This window comes from Lytechinus variegatus, chromosome 2 (assembly GCF_018143015.1).
Source record: "Lytechinus variegatus isolate NC3 chromosome 2, Lvar_3.0, whole genome shotgun sequence".
Lineage (NCBI taxonomy): Eukaryota > Metazoa > Echinodermata > Echinoidea > Temnopleuroida > Toxopneustidae > Lytechinus > Lytechinus variegatus.
Genome location: NC_054741.1, coordinates 52,574,984 through 52,591,765, shown reverse-complemented (window position 1 = coordinate 52,591,765; position 16,782 = coordinate 52,574,984). Strand labels below are relative to the sequence as shown.

Sequence of the window (16,782 nt, the reverse complement as noted above, 5' to 3'; positions counted from 1 at the left end):
ATTGCAAATTTAACAGTTTCTATTGTGATCTTTTTATCATTCTTAAAAAAAATGTAATATGAATGCTTATTTTACATATCAGAAAGTTACAATGATTATATTCTAATATTTTCAGCCCTTTCGATTCTTGAAAATGATTTCATACAAAAGAGAGAAAAACACAATTATTTCATTTTAGTCAGTGCCATCAATTCGTAAAATAAAATCGACAAATTATAAATTTGAAAATTTCACATCATTCAAACAATTGCAGTTCTAAGACAGGCACTGGAATAATGAACAATACTAATTGTAGGAATTAGTGAAACTTACAAGAAAATAAGTATTTCTTTAAGACAGGCAAGATACTTTGTAAAAGATCAAAGTCCACCTCAACAACAAGTTGTTTAAATTAAGTGAAATAGAGGTAGATTAAACGATAACATTGCAAACTTCATCAGCATCTTATGTATTAACATGAAGAGATGAGCAAGGACAATTTCATAAAATTTTCCCTTAATTTCATAATACAATATTGTCGTGTTGGGATCGGTAATTATAATTTAGAAGGGAAGCGTAATGAAGAAACTTTGAAGTAATACAGTTCAAAATCACAGGGTATTTAATCATCAGTATTCAGCTACAGTTTACAATTCAAAGTACATGAATATTCAAATAAAACAGGAGATGATGAATATAATAATTTTGAAGTATTAGATTGAGATTCTGAAGTTAAGATAATATTGGATGGACGTCTAAGTCTTGAAGTCAGTCAGTCAGTATATATGGATGAGTGTGGGTCTAGTATGCTATATCTTTCTAATCATCAAGAAGTCTTATTTATATCATTAGTTTTGGGGGTGTAGCAATTTAAGGTGGGAGTGATCTAACCTTGTTCCGATTGGTCTTCAGGTAACTGTCTATCAAACTTTCTCTGTTATAAGGGGTGTGGTGATGCTCTGTGCAAGTGACCGGGGCTGGAAGTGAGAGCCATACTTCTTAGAACTTTCGTTCCTTGAAGTTGGCTGACTCACTGAGGGTTGGTCTGTTACGGTCAGGGTTTAGGAGTTAAATGGCATTGGTTTTTTTTTTAATTCTTAGATGACATTGGGGGAGTTTGTAAACAAGTGAAGGTGAATGACTGAAAAGATAACAAGAAGTTAAATACATACTACATAAAAATATGCACAACATGGGTAGTATGCAACCAGGGTAGTAGGAACCTCCCACTACCCTGATGCAACCAAGGGAGCTGATGATGTCACACATCCACTATTCCTTTTGTATTATTTCAAATCAAATATGAAAAATTCTATTTTCTTTCCTCATTATAATGTGAAACATGATAGACTGCACAAAGAACAGGAGTAATTTCTGATGTAATTACCAGTAATGTGATTGATTCAATCAAGACCTTATTTATATAATCATATCTAAAAAAAATTTGTATTCATAATATTATCATGTACAAAAAAATATTGAGTGTGATGATGTCATCAACTCTCTCACCTGCATATCTTCTGTGCTGGTCACACAAGTGTTATGTGATATTAAGCATAACTTTCATAGCTTTCTTATTTCACATCCTATATTTACAAAATATTCACTGCTTTTCTTGATTTATTCACTTTAACTTTATGTTAGGGTTGACTTAATTGACCTTTAACCCTCTAAGGAATACCGGCCCTGTTATATAATTCAAAGATTACTCTAACGATGAAAATGCAAATGAATGATCTGCTTTGTTTGTTATCTGTCTTCATCCGTCAGCAAAAAGTCTTGGATTTCTTCTTTCATCACAGACCTATGAAACAGGAAATTATAGAAACTTGTTTCAAATAATGTCACTTTTATAGTCATTGGCTCATTTTGACAGGTAAAATAAGGACTGGGAGAGAGGAGTGCTTCACTAAACTGGGAGAAACATTATTCCAAAAACTAATATCAGGGGGTGTTTCACAACAATTTAAGTATAACTTAAAGTCGTACTGAAATGCCTCGTTGTGTGCAGTATAAAAGGCATGACCGCATTGGTCACATCATGCCAAGAGGACGCATACTACTGTGTATTGATCAATAAGATTGCGCGATGTTTATCATGTACGCATCAGCAATTAAATCTTTGTGAAACACCCCTCTGGTCTTCATATTTGTCCATGGCCTTACTGATTATAAATATCAATTATAAATTTCTTATTATGCTATGAGGCCAAGTCTAGGGATTAATGAAGAAAGCATATTGCTTCCCAGCAATAACAAACCATGGTGAGTTCAAGTTAGGCAGGATAGGAACAATCAGCGCCAGTGTGCTGTTTTAGCATTATACTGATGATTCGATGTTACATGCGCTAACTGTAAGCGCGCCACCTTGTGTTGGTCTCTTGGCCATGGTTATTAAAGACAGTTACACTTTAACTCAAAGTTGTCAAGTTTATTTACTTTACATTAAGTTGGCCTTTATTAACACATGGCGTGGTGGCAGTTGGATTGTATCCACATCGAGTATAAAGCCTTCCCAAGGTAATTTAACCCTATAAATTGGGGCTAGGCACGCCGTGTTCTATCAGTGGTAGACGAGAGGTTGGGTTTCTTCCCGAATATAAATTTGTGTAGTCCCACATATACCATGGCCAGGGCCGCTTTGACTGCCGCGGCAGCCGTTCACGCTGCGTCGAGCTGGCGTTAGGCTAGCAGTTTGTCACAATCAGGGTTGCGCCAGTTTTCTGCTAGCAGGCAGATATTGAATAAACCTTGTTTTTGTGCCCGCACAATTGATAATTCATGGATTAATGTTGAATTGAAGAGCGGATCACAGCTCAATTTAATCACTGAATCTGTAGCAGATGATCTTGGTGTTGAGATTCTTGTTGATGATTTTGGATATGATTATTTTGTTGGTGATGCCATTTTATGTTATTTAATCGTGACCTATTTATTGTGCTATGTCAGTTTAGTATGATATATTGTTGCCAACATCTAGATTTATCAGTTTTACACCAGGGACACCAGTGCTCCTCTAACCCATTTTTACTTATTCGTGATCGTACTACGAATCATCATGATTTTATGTGCAGTTATGTGGAAAGAAGGGAAAAGTGAAAGGCAGTCACGCCAGTATGTTTTAGTATTACAATGATGATTCGACGTTGCAAGCGCAAATTGTAAGCGCGCCATCTAATGTTGGTCTCTTGGCTAAGTTGGCCCTTATTAACCCATGGCGCAGAGAGAAAAGCTCTTGGCACTGAATGATCTGAGTAGGACTTTTTAAACTCCTCAAAAAAAGTTTGGAATCTGTTTTTTTTTAGCATTTTTCCCTAGCCTTGGATATAACTGATGGATTACTGATACCATAAAAACAATAATTGAAATGTCTTTGATTAAAATGACACCCTAACTTTCATGGTTATGGTTCACATGGAGGTGCAAAAGCAAAAATGACATAATTTTGGAAGTACCCATTTTTAACATTAAATGGATTAAAATGAAAATCGGCACAAGCGAGCATTAACACATACAAAAAAAAACATGTACGTGTATTCATAACTATCACTCAACCATACCAAAAAATGACTGCAGTAGAGTAAGAACGAGTTCGAGCTGCTCCTCCCCTTCGTTACTTGTTCTGTACGCAAATTTGAGCTGGTCCTATATTGAACAAAATGAGCAAGGCTACCACTGGAAACGCCAGGTCGAAGCGGCGTCGACCGCTTACACCAACCAGCCCCATCTACAGCATGCTAGAAAGCCCTTCATAACTTTTCCCATATGGGAAAAAATAAATGAACATTTAACTAAGCTGGAAACTCATTTATCTCAGCATGTTGAAAGCTTTGACAAGCATTGAAGGGAGTTTTCTGAAGCGCTTAGATTTCAAAATCATCAAACAGAGCATTTGAAGAAGGAGATTCCGCATCTGGAAAACGAAATGAAAGAACAGCTGGAAAGAGGAAAAGAAATTGACAAACTCGCCGCTTATATTTGCCGTGAAAATGTCGTGATTATGGGAATCCCTGAGAAATCGGTGAAGGAAGATACAGAGAATATCGTGAGAGACTTCTACAAAGTTAACTTGGGGCTAACAGATGGTGTTTTTCTTGTTTCAAACGGAACGCGGGCACAGTATGCAAGGGAGTATGTAGTGTGTGTTTGAGGGTGTGAAGTATGGGTGTTTGTGGAGGGAATGGGGGAGGGTGGGTAAGGAGGGGGCAGGTACAACCGCATATACTTTTATGGATTTTTTTCTCTGATATTTGTGAGTCACACTCATCTGGTATGATGCAGTGTCTTGTACCCCTTTCATAGTGAGAGCCGAAGTGGAGTTAGTCCGGAGTCCAGGAGGAGTTACTCCACTTTGGAGGGCAATATGAAAATTCTGAGATTAGTTCGATCCGGATTCAAAGCGGAGTACTCAACCCACTTCGAGAAGAGGGTTACAAACGGAGTTACTTCGCACCGGAAATGCGGTATGTGCTTATCGCTGTGATCTCGCCACACGTATGGCGCGAACTCGCTTGGAAACCATGGCAATGACTGTGGATACACCGCTGCGGTGCTTGCAAATATGAAAGGGGGTTAAAGTCGGTCCGCAGTACAAGCGTATTAACTCAATCCGGAGTTATTCCGGAGTAACTCCACTTCGCCTTCAGTATGAAAACGGTATTAGAATAATATTACATGATGTGCATAATGTATAAGAGTTTAAGTAATTTGTTTGAATTATTTTTTACAATTGTTACTTTGTGAACTGTATGGATTTAATTTGAGAGAAAACAATAAAACATTTTCAAAAAAAATACTTCATGACATCCAAAAGAACAAGTTCTTATTGATTCTTCATGACCATTTGTTTTCATAGTGCAGCATTAAATTCAAGAGGGTATGATCATACCAGAGTATCATTCCTTTTAAAGAAAATTAAATGATCTTTCCAATGATATCAATAATAGGAGAAATCATCAGCCATACCCAGATCTCCAGATGTTTTTTGAGCAGGAGTTAATGTGGGTTGGGCAGAATAAATTAATAACTATGACATGTAAAGAGTTAAAAATTCAAATTAAGAAATATTTATCATTCCTTACCTCCTCTGCCTTCTTCCTGCTTCCTCTAAAACATAATCCGGGAGGGAATTGACTTCTTTCTGTTTAAGAGGGAGAGAGGGACAAATGAATCAATCAAATAAATAAATAATTTTTTTAAACAAATGCATTGCACAAAAAGGTGTCCATGTCACATAGCTATTGAAGACGAAATTTGGATATGGTAGCATTGAGTGTTAAAAATTCTACAAGTATTTATACTAACTATAATAATACAGTATTCGTGGAGTTGGCTCAGATTTCCAGACCTGATAGATAAATAATTGGTAAAGTAAATTGGACAATGAGGTGTCCAAGTCACATAGAAGTTAAAGATGAATGAGATAGCATCTAGTGTACAAAATTCTACAAGTATTTATACTAACTTTAATTATACAGTATTTGTGAAGGTGACAGGTGTTTATTATATATTACCTGGTGATATGACAAACAGTATTTTCAAATATAATGATCTCTGTGACCTTTGAACTCATGACCCCAAATCCAAGCAGATCATTGTCATTCCCATATTCACACCTAAGCCAAAGTTGAAATTATCGATTTATATGAAGTTATCAATTTCTTTCTTGAAATGCTGAAATTACTGGCAGCTATGCTAGAGGTGGGAAAATAGATGTGAAGTGTCAGAAGAGTGATATATAACAGACATAAGGGCTCCTACATGACCCTACTGTCAATGATTACATGTTACTTGAACACTTTGTCATCTGGGTTTATCCACTATCACTGTAATTTATCAATGTGGTTTTTTTTCATGTACATCTTTTTTTATAGACAATCTATGTTTTTGATCATCAATTCAAATAAGCGAATTAAAAATAATCGAATGAGTTTTACTCACCATATCTCGTATTGTTATCCTACAGCCGTAACACAACCACCTTGACACTTCTCTAAATGATCTAAGAGGGAATACACACAAGTCTAGCTTTATAATGATTCAATGTCATCTGGCTGTTGATGGCGGCATAGGCCTCATTACCATGACATTCAGGTTTCATGCTGTTAAAACCTGTCTAGGGCTTTGGTAAAGATTCAATGATGTGAATTATGCCACATAAGTACCACATGAGTATCACATTAACATTCCAATCTTACAAAAGTGTGGTGATCATTATATCTTTATTTTATCTGTTAGGTTTTTTGGTGAAAATCTGAAGATATTTAGTGCCCTGTTTCAGTAATACTTTTACTCTCATCATACACCCTTATGATAACGAAGATACCTGGGAAGTCTATTGAGAGGGAGAGAGAGAGAGGGGGGTGGGCACCAAACCCTCCCCAAGAGGGGACCCCTACACAAGATTTTTTGACAGGACATAAATTGCTGTGTAAGGGGCCAGACCGACACCGATCATTGGCGATCGGGGAAGACCAACACCGAATCCGGCCAGGCCAAAGAGAATGATCGAGCATAGTTGGACTGATTTGATCTGCAGTGAGAACCTAGCACAACAAAGAGATTTACTTACATAATTTTCCTGGTGCTATGACAGCTACCATCACCTTGCCCACAGCACTCTGACGATGACTGATCGCTGGCTGATTCACAAGACATTGATGAATTACAATGTGTCAGCCCTCCTTTATCTGTATCGGTGAGCTCAGCTAGGGAATGCTGGGTAGACTTCAGGGCAGAGCAAGCTGGGACATCCGTATCTAGGGGACCCTACAAATTTATGGATAAATACAAAACTTATTCATAACATTCCTTTACCTAATAATCAAGCATTCAATTTAATGGCATATAATGACATTTCGATTTTCATCATCATCCATGAACGTACCATCGTCTCTGGCATATATACATACAGGCACTTCTGGCGATCAAAATTCTACTTCTTGAAGATATCAGATTCTATTTCTTTCACATCTATTGCTTATAAAATTCACAAGACACTTTATATCTAAGTATAAATTCTTTATCTTGCACCTGTATTAATAAAATGTTCAACATAAGAACAAATCAATTCATCAACATATTAATTACTGAGTTTACAGTCATAAAGATGATGATATTGATGGTAATGATGAATACTCACAATGGTGGTGGTGATTATGATGATGGTTGACAATGGTAATAATGGTGATGGTGGAGGTGATGTTGATGCTTCATGATGGCAATATAAATATGTGTAAAAACACCACAAGTAGCAGACTCCTCCAAAAAAGTTAAAATTTCAATATTAAAGGGGAATGAAACCCATGGAACAAGTGGACTTGTGTGGAAAGAGAAAAATCAAAGAATAAGATCAAAGACAGTTTGAGAAAAAAATCGGACAAATAATGAATGAATTTTGCGATCACTAAGGCTATGGAGATCCTCCCATTGGCAATGCGACAGATATGTGTGATGTCACATGTGAACAACTTTCCCTTTGATGGACTATAAAATACCCCCAAAATGTCTCTTTTTGTTCTTTCTTATGGTGATACAAACTCTTTATCCATAATATATTCTTTGAAAATTTGTATTACAAGCCCTCCTATAGAAATGATTAATTATCTACTGATAGATGTGATAAAAGAGGCATTTTAAGTGAAATATATGCAAAAGCAATGTGAAAGTTGTTCACCTGTGATATCACACATCTTTGTCGCATTTCCAATAGGAGGATCTACATTACAATAATGATCTAAACTTCAAATGCTCATTACTTTCTTATTATTCATTCAATTTTTCTCAAACTTTTGTTAATCTGTTTCTTTAATGTTTCTATTTTCACACAAGCTATCTTGTTCCAAAGGTTTCATTTTCCTTTACGCCGAAAACTGGAGTGTTAGGTGAAGTTTTAAATTGCAAAAATTGAAAATACACACCTTGCACATGATACAATTGTCCCCATCTCCAGAAGACGAGACTGTGCACAATTTTTCTCCTGTCCTGGATAAAAAAAGAGATCATCAGTCATTCTCTTCATTCTTTATCGGGTTTATTATCACAAAACACAGTCATTTGTCTAGGCATCACCTTCCTGTGACATTACTGAACACTAAAACTATTGAATGATCTCTGAGCAAAGTGCTGAGGCCTTCGCTCAATGATTGGAAATGGTTCATATGAAATAACACGGAGACTCTCAACGATTGGAAATGGTTCATATGAAATGAAACGGAGACTCTCGACGATTGGAAATGGTTCATATGAAATGAAACAAAGACTCTCAACGATTGGAAATGGTTCACATGAAATGAAACGGAGACTCTCAACCATTGGAAATGGTTCACATGAAATGAAACGGAGACTCTCAACCATTGGAAATGGTTCACATGAAATGAAACAAAGACTCTCAACCATTGGAAATGGTTCACATGAAATGAAACGGAGACTCTCAACCATTGGAAATGGTTCACATGAAATGAAACGGAGACTCTCAACCATTGGAAATGGTTCATATGAAATGAAACGGAGACTCTCAACCATTGGAAATGGTTCATATGAAATGATACGGAGACTCTCAATGATTGGAAATGGTTCATATGAAATGAAACCAAGACTCTAACTCATATTTGATTTTACTTTGGTCTCGACATATTTGTTTCTCTGATTTTGTACCCTAATCGTGCAACAATTCTTGTAAATATAGTGATTTTCATGATTTTTTTCAATGAGAAAAAAAAAATCTTTTATGTTTTGTTATATCCCCCAAAAGTTATTATCATTGTCCCTCTGATATTCATATTCAAATCAAATCTGAATTTGATCCCTTAAAGTGATACTGACAAGAATTACATCAATATACCTTAGTACAGTTGAAACGGTTGAGGGGAAGCCAACTTGTAGACCGTTTATAAATTCACTGGTGAGTTTATTGATGCTTGCATACTGGCTTGCCTTGGTTGTTGGGGTGGGCAAACACACAGATTCTACACCCATCAAATGGTTGTACAGTGCAACTTCACGACTAGGGAACTCCCTTGATTTATAAAATGACAAAAAGAAGAATAACAAGATACTTAATAATAATAATAATTAATAATTTTTTTATATACATAGCACAAAAACATATCAAACAAATTTTTTTCCAATATGAAACTGCAAGATCAAATAACTAACATAAAAAAATGTTAAAATTTTTCACTTTCTATAGTGCTGTGACTGTCGACTACTCTTTTTTTTATCTTTCAATGATTTTTATTTTCAGAACTTCTTATACATATAACAAACATAATCATTATACATATACATACAAAATGAAATTTTGTATGTATATGTATAACCAGGCATTGGTTGTTGTTTATGTTATTGTGTATATTGTATATTGTTAAGTTTCATATGAGAATTTGTTATGTTATTATGTTATGTGTTCCTGGAAATTAAATAAACATAAACATAAACATAAACATAAACATAAGATACAACTCTTGCACAGTATGCAAAAATCATACTTGAATTTTCAAAGTATAATCGTTATGTCAAGCTCTGACTGAAATTCTTTAACATTGAATAAAGGAATGAAATGGTTGTATGAATCACATGATAAGTTATCATTTTTTTTTACCTTTTTTTTTAAAATTGCACACAAAGTTACCAATAATGCCTAAAGCATTTCCAATTATTTGAAGGCAGGATAAAAGAGCATTGCACATTAAATGCCTTGCTCACAGGCATAGGTGCCGCACCCGGGGTATCGAACCCCAGACTTTTTATGTATAGCCAGGTGCCCTAAACCACTCGGCCACGTCACCTCCTTACCTTAAAGGCCTGACAAATGTATTGTCCCCCTCTCTATTGTCTGCAAACGTGACCTGGAGTGGAACGGTGACCCCGCGACCTTGCGCCATACCAGAGAGTACCCTTGATGCTAGATTGGTTCCATTGTCACCCAACATGATCTTGGTATGGCCAGTCCGTTTGGCAACGTCAGCAAGAAGCCTATGCCTGAAGGTGAAGAATGCAATGTTTGGATAAATCAATCCAGGCTGGTTGTTGATCTTTGAAGGTTTCCAACCTGTTTGCATTACATTCATGTCTATATTGCACATATTGTTTTTTTTCAGGCGCCATTTTCTTTTAAAATCTATGATTTTACTTTTGCGGCATTGTTCTTTTACCAATGGACCTTATCGCAAATAGATTCACGCAAAGGATCAGGGATCGAAAAGGGAGAAATAGCGCCGTTATTGTCCGGATACGACCATGCAAACTCAAGCAGCCGATAATATAGTACATGTATACAATTTTCCTTGGTGTATCAAAATATGATCGACGCCCACAGCCAACATTTTGCTAACTTCCAGTACACACCTCGTCATATTTGTTCCGGAGTCTAATATCACTGTTGTTTCTAATTATGGGTGGCAGAGATAGATGTGCTGTCAATAGCTGGAAGAATTAACAACCTTGTGTTTATGAGTCCAATGCTCTAACCACTGAACAAAACGACCCATGTTTTCATCTCTACTCTCTCCTTTTATTTTCATGTTTATCTCTCCACCACCACCTTACAGTCCTATTTTAGGACTGTAAGTGAACGGTTAACTCCTAAACAGTGCATTCCACAAAAAAGGAAACCCATTTTCAGAGAGAGATTTCACAATGATTAAAAAGGTTTTTTACTATGAATTTGACACTCATGGCAAGAGAGGACCAACCACATAGTGAACGGTTAACTCCTATAAAGTGCATTCCACAAAAAAGGAAACCCATTTTCAGAGAGAGATTTCACAATGATTAAAAATGTTTTTTACTATGAATTTGACACTCATGGTAAGAGAGGACCAACCACATAGTGAACGGTCCACACTTTGAGTGGTCCACACTTTACAAGCCTTGCTTTTCAGTGGACCACTCCATTTTTCCAACATTTGTGATATATTATCTTCTGTATCAGGTGCATATTCTTTATATTTGGTTTATTTGAATATTTATCATTTGTACTTTCTGATGTTATATTTTATTTATTGTAATTATTGCTTCTTAATTTTCCTGGAAAAATTGAATAAATGAATGAATGAACTCCTATACAGTGCATTCCACAAAAAAGGAAACCCGTTTTCAGAGATTTCACAATGATTAAATGTTTTTACTCTGAAATGAATGAACTCATGGCAAGAGTGGAATCTCATATCAAATTTGAAATCAACAGCTAAGCAAATCGTTCGTGCATGACAGATTACAAATAACAAATATTGGGGCATATCAGAAATGATTTGCGCAGAAACACACATGTGAATCTGAATTCACTCTCATTTCATGGATCAATGAGAGGATCTTAACAAAGAATACAAAAGAAATGCTAATGAGCCCATTGTCGAATAAGCACGGTCGTCGTATCTCGAACCAATCTTGTCCCATTTTTCTGCGTAACCTGGTTTTGACATTACAATTTCAAACTCGTTAATGCATGTATAAATGAATTATATCATTATGTGAATAAAACTAAATATTTTTTTTAACTTTTTGCAAAGAAAAAAACATGGGAATCCCGATTTCTTTTTTCTGGGACGCACTGTATTATCCTGGGTGGTGTTTCCTAAAAGCCGTTTGTAATGTTATGCAAGGCTCGACATTAGCGGTGGCCACCAAAAAATCATCTCGGGCAACCATTATTTAAAAAATGTTAAGTTTTGGTGGCCCGAATCGGGCAACCAATAATTTTCAAAGTAGCGCAATTTTTCTCCCGATTTTGCATGCATTTATCAACTTTCTACAGTTAAAATTGCAAGAAAATTCGTCATGCGCCTTTTTTGTTAATCTACACACAAATACACACACACAAAGATTGCATAGTCATGACAGTATGTAGGCCTACAGCTAGCATACAGTAACTATTGTACAGCTGGCTGTGCCGGCTGTCTGGGTGAGCTTTGCATGCATGAAACCACTGCACCTAGCCGTGCGCTTGCAGACTATTCAGACTAAGGGAGCTGCGATACAAAATGTTACTGCTAAGAAATCTTCCCCAGAACTTTGAAAACCTACGACAAAGTCACATTTTACACCAATGAAATGCCCTTCTACAGTCCATATTACTGAACCTGATTATTTGCAAGCATTAAAAGGAGGAATTATGACCTCTCTTTTGACTCAAAAAGACCGATTTCCAAATGCATTAATACACATAAAACACATAGGTGAGTACATCACAGTCCCACATGTGCATTTGTATGTATGTTGATATTTGGTTTATTGCGACGCTGTGTCTCTTCTAGCCAAAAGTGAATAGACAGCTTCTTTCTATCTTGTTTATAAATGACTTCTTAAACCACTCTTAAGGAAGTAAATACTTTGGGAAGGCATTTCATTGATATGAAATGTGAATTTTTTCCATCATTTTGTCAAATATAGGGAAGGAATTTTCTCATTGTTTTTTCCAGATAACTTTTGCCGTTTTCTTATTTTTTCTTTCATTTTTTTACAGTGATTAAACCATTTATACCCCTTCCCATTGAATATGCCTGATAAAAGAACATGTTTCTACTGAATAATAATAATTTTCCCCATTTTTTTATAATTTTGTCTTCATTTTTCTTACATTTTCTTTTTTTTTTCTCAATTTTTTTTCTTCTTTGTTTTTTCTTTCTTCATTTTTACATACAAGATGTACAAAGAATAGTGATACGTGGTAGTGACTGCATAATATTTTAGTTTGTTTTAGGCCCTATTCATCTTTAATTAATGTTTTTCTTTATATTTTTCGGGCCACCAAACTTTACTAATGGGCCACCAAAAAAATTATTTGAAGGTTTTGGTGGCCCGAACGGGCCACCACCAAAAAAAGTTGGAGCCTTGTGTTATGCATGGGTTTACAAACAAAAGGAATATAAATTGCCCAATATTTTTCCTGACATATAAAGAATGAATAAAGAAAGAATGGATTTCACGAAATCATATCTATAATTAGCCAAAAAAAAATAATTTGCCTGACAATAACACTGATAATGTTCATCAACATCTACGTACAACTTCACTTTACAAGTGCAATTCAAAATTGTCGAGACACATTTTTGGCTAGCCACATTCTAGTCAATAGGTTTTGCGTAAATTTACTAACTTTATGAAACATCCCCCCCAGTACATTCAAAGACAAAGTTTAAAAGAAAATTATGATTTGCATTATTAAAAAAAAAAAATTAAACCAGTGTTGACAGTGAATTTTCAGTCAATATCTAAGAAGTTATGTTCATTAGAAATACGGGACATCAGCTTTTTATTTCTCTCTGCATTTATGTATCTTTTTATTACTGTACATTTTTTCACTGAAAATTTCATAAATGAATATAACAATAATTCTATCAATCAACAAAAACTTTGTTATCAATAATTTGATACTAATTACTCACCTTAGAGTTTGGATAAGATCTTCTTTTGCCGTCAGTGACTTGGCGCTGTTCAAAATTTCTAGTAATCTTTGACTGTCTACATCATTTATAATGAGTTGATTAAGATGTCTTGTTGCCATGGCAACATCATCATTACCTTTACCTCTAGGAATAGATTCATACGAATGTCTCATGTTGACAACCTAACACAGAATGAATATCATATAGTAAAAGTTAGATATGAAACAGTCATTACAATGCAGTAAGTGGATTATTTCTTGCATCATTTGAGCTAGGCTTTACAGTATACAAATAGCGGATAAGCAAGAGTGAGATTGTGAGAGACTTCGCATAAGGCGAAAGAAAGATGAATAGAATGTCTCTTTCTTTCACTGAATGCGAAATGTCGCACCTTTGCACGAATAAGTATATTCGCTATTTGTATTGTACAACGCCTCGGAAATTAGCAAAAATACAAACAATAATTACAAAAATTTTGAAAGCGAAAGGAAAATCTTTACAAACACACATCTGATCTGTAGCAGCAATGTGCATTTCAGCCAGTAAACCTGGCCTTACGCCTATTGCACCTGAATTTACTAAGCGCATGCAATGCGTTGAATTATATTTTTATGAATAGTGACGTCACCTTTTCCTGACCGTGCAACGGTATGAATGTTTGACATTCAGCCTCTCATTTGCTCGCGTACAACAAGCAATGTAGGAGGCGTTGTACAACAAACACTGAATATTACCTGCAATCTTTCACAACCTTATCCAATCCCTTTGCAACAGTCTTGTCCATAATTCAAACCGATTGCCAGGAGAGCATTCATTAACATTGTCATCCGACATCTTTTATTGATTTGGATCAGTCCAGGGGAGCATTTCATTACCATTTTTGTCCAAAAAGTTGTCAGGTCTGACAACTTTCCTTGATAATGATTGGCTGAGGGGCACTGTTACCATTGTAACTGTCGGATAAAACAAGACTTGTCAGATAAAACGTCTGACAAGCCTTTTCATGAAACGCCCCTCAGAATTGATGTTGATATATGGAGGCTATCTTTTCCAAAGCTAACATAGAAAGGACTGACTCCCAAATACCTAACCTAGTGCTGATCCGCAGATCTGACTCTGCTAGCTTATCAGCAATAGGGAAGTTATGCCCTCTATACTAGCTCTAGAAAAGTTAGCTCCAATATACCAATGTCCAATCTGGAATAGATTTTGATTGGCTGAGAAGCAGTATCTATTACTATAGCAGGGCTCGACACTAGCGGCGGTCCGACGGTCCCGGACCGGTAAAAATCGCTGTCGGGCCGGTAGATTTTCAGAAATAGGAAGATTTACTGGTCCGACATGACCAGTAAAAAATATTGTCGGGCCAGTAATTTTTCCAAAAATAGCAAGATTTTAAGGGTCCGACATGACCAGTAATAGAAACCATTGTTGGGCCAATAACTTTTCCAGAAATGGTCAACTTAACTGCAAACCATTCCCCTACCCCCGATAAATTCTGTCATTCACACACAGAATACACACAGAATGAATCGCACGTAATTGCTACTAGAGCAGATACAGTACAGTGTACATATGTACTGTAGCTAGCCAGCCACACAACTCACGTGGTAAATTCTTTACTGGCTGCGCGAACAAAGCTTGGCTAAACTCTGGCAGAAATCTCTCACAGAACTGTCAAAATTTGCGGTTCATTTCATGAAAGGCTCTTATAATGTCCATATTTCCTAAAAATTGGAGTAAGTCTGTCATTTGTAAGCAGTAAAAGGATAAATTTTCACTTCTGTTTGGTTCAAACAGATCGGGTTTCGGGTGATATTGTCTGAATACAAGTTAGCCCCACATATGCATTTATGTGTGTGTTGATACACTTGGTTTCTGACTGACTTTCTTTCGTAGCTTTTTTAATTGAGCCAAAAAGAAATTGATAAATTATTTATGATGATAGTTTTAGCTTTCTTCCTCTGTTTTCTTCCTATCTTTCTTTCCTTCTTTCTTTTCAATCTTTCTTTGTTTTTCCCTATTTTTTTTGGTTACTGTCTTTTTTATTATCCATTTTTTTTCTTTCGTTCTTTCATTCTTTCTATCCTTTAAAAAATATTTTTCTCTATTTCTTTCTTCCTTCCTCCCTCCTTTCTTTCTTTCTTTTTTTCTTTCTTTCTTTCCTTCCTTCATTCCTTCCTTTCTTTTTGATATTTTTCTTTCTTTAATTCTTCAGTCCATCCATCCTATATTCATCTCTTCTTCCTTTCTTTCCTTCCTTCTACCGTTTTCTTTCCTTCATTCTTCATTACTTTCTTTGTTTCTTTCTTCCTTCCACCAATCATTTATTTACCTTTATTTCTTCTTTTCTTTGTCTCTCAGTCTTTCTTTTTTTCTTCTTTTCATCTATTCTTTTACCTTTTCTTTTTTTATACTGCTTGCGTCTTTTCTTTTCTTTCCTTCTTTCCCTTCCTTCCTTTATTTATTTCTTTCCTTCTATATATCATTTTACCTTTCCTTTATTTCTTCCTTAATTCCTTCTTTCAATCCTTCCTTCCTCTTTCTTTCTTTTGTCCTTCTTTCCATCTCTCCTTTAACCCTTTCTTTTTTATTGCTTCTTTCTTTCCTTTACTACTTTCCGGATTTGTTCTTTCTTTCTGTATTGCTTGCTTCATTTCTTTCCATCATTTCGTTTTTCCTTTCTTTATTTATTTCTTTCTTATTTTTGTTCCTTCTTATTCCTTCCTTCCTTTCCTTCTTTAGTTCTTTCTTTTTTCCTTCCTTCACATCTATCCTTTCTTTACCTTGTCTTTTTTTACTTCCTTCCTTCCTTTTTTATTCTTTCTTTTCCTCCCTTTCCTTCCTTCATTCCTTTCTCTTATTCTTTCTTTCTTTTCCTTCCTTCCCCTTCCTTCCTTCCTTTCTTTCTTTCTTTCTTTCTTCGTTTCCGTCTTGCTTTCTTTTTGTTCTTCATTCCTTCATTTCATTGCGGGGGGGGGGGGGGGGGTAACGAAAGGCTAGACAAATAAACTTGCACCTTTTTTTAATGTTTTCTTTATTTTGGGGGACCAGTAGATTTTAGGTTCGGACCAGTAGAAAAAATGGGTTAGTGTGGAGCCCTTTAGTTCCTTCTTTAGTTCTTTCTTTTTTCCTTCCTTCACATCTATCCTTTCTTTACCTTGTCTTTTTTTACTTCCTTCCTTCCTTTTTTATTCTTTATTTTCCTCCCTTTCCTTCCTTCATTCCTTTCTCTTATTCTTTCTTTCTTTTCCTTCCTTCCTTCCCCTTCCTTCCTTCCTTCCTTCCTTCCTTTCTTTCTTTCCTTCTTTCTTTCTTTCTTTGTTTCCGTCTTGCTTTCTTTTTGTCCTTCATTCCTTCATTTCATTGCGGGGGGGGGGGGGGGGTAACGAAAGGCTAGACAAATAAACTTGCACCT

General features: G+C 35.8%; 1 protein-coding gene across 2 annotated transcripts in view; it reads right to left on the bottom strand.

The window, feature by feature from the left end:
• Positions 1–16,782, bottom strand: part of LOC121408341 (cytoplasmic tRNA 2-thiolation protein 2-A-like) — a 30,316-nt gene continuing 13,534 nt past the window's right edge. For both annotated transcript variants that reach the window (XM_041599773.1, XM_041599775.1), the window contains exons 6-13: positions 13,365–13,546; positions 9,775–9,960; positions 8,822–8,995; positions 7,899–7,962; positions 6,551–6,747; positions 5,920–5,980; positions 5,061–5,119; positions 1–1,783 (exon numbers count right to left, since the gene is read on the bottom strand). In XM_041599773.1, coding sequence (XP_041455707.1) covers positions 1,729–1,783; positions 5,061–5,119; positions 5,920–5,980; positions 6,551–6,747; positions 7,899–7,962; positions 8,822–8,995; positions 9,775–9,960; positions 13,365–13,546 — 978 coding nt within the window. In that variant the 3' untranslated portion in view covers positions 1–1,728. The remainder of the gene's footprint in view (positions 1,784–5,060; positions 5,120–5,919; positions 5,981–6,550; positions 6,748–7,898; positions 7,963–8,821; positions 8,996–9,774; positions 9,961–13,364; positions 13,547–16,782) is intronic.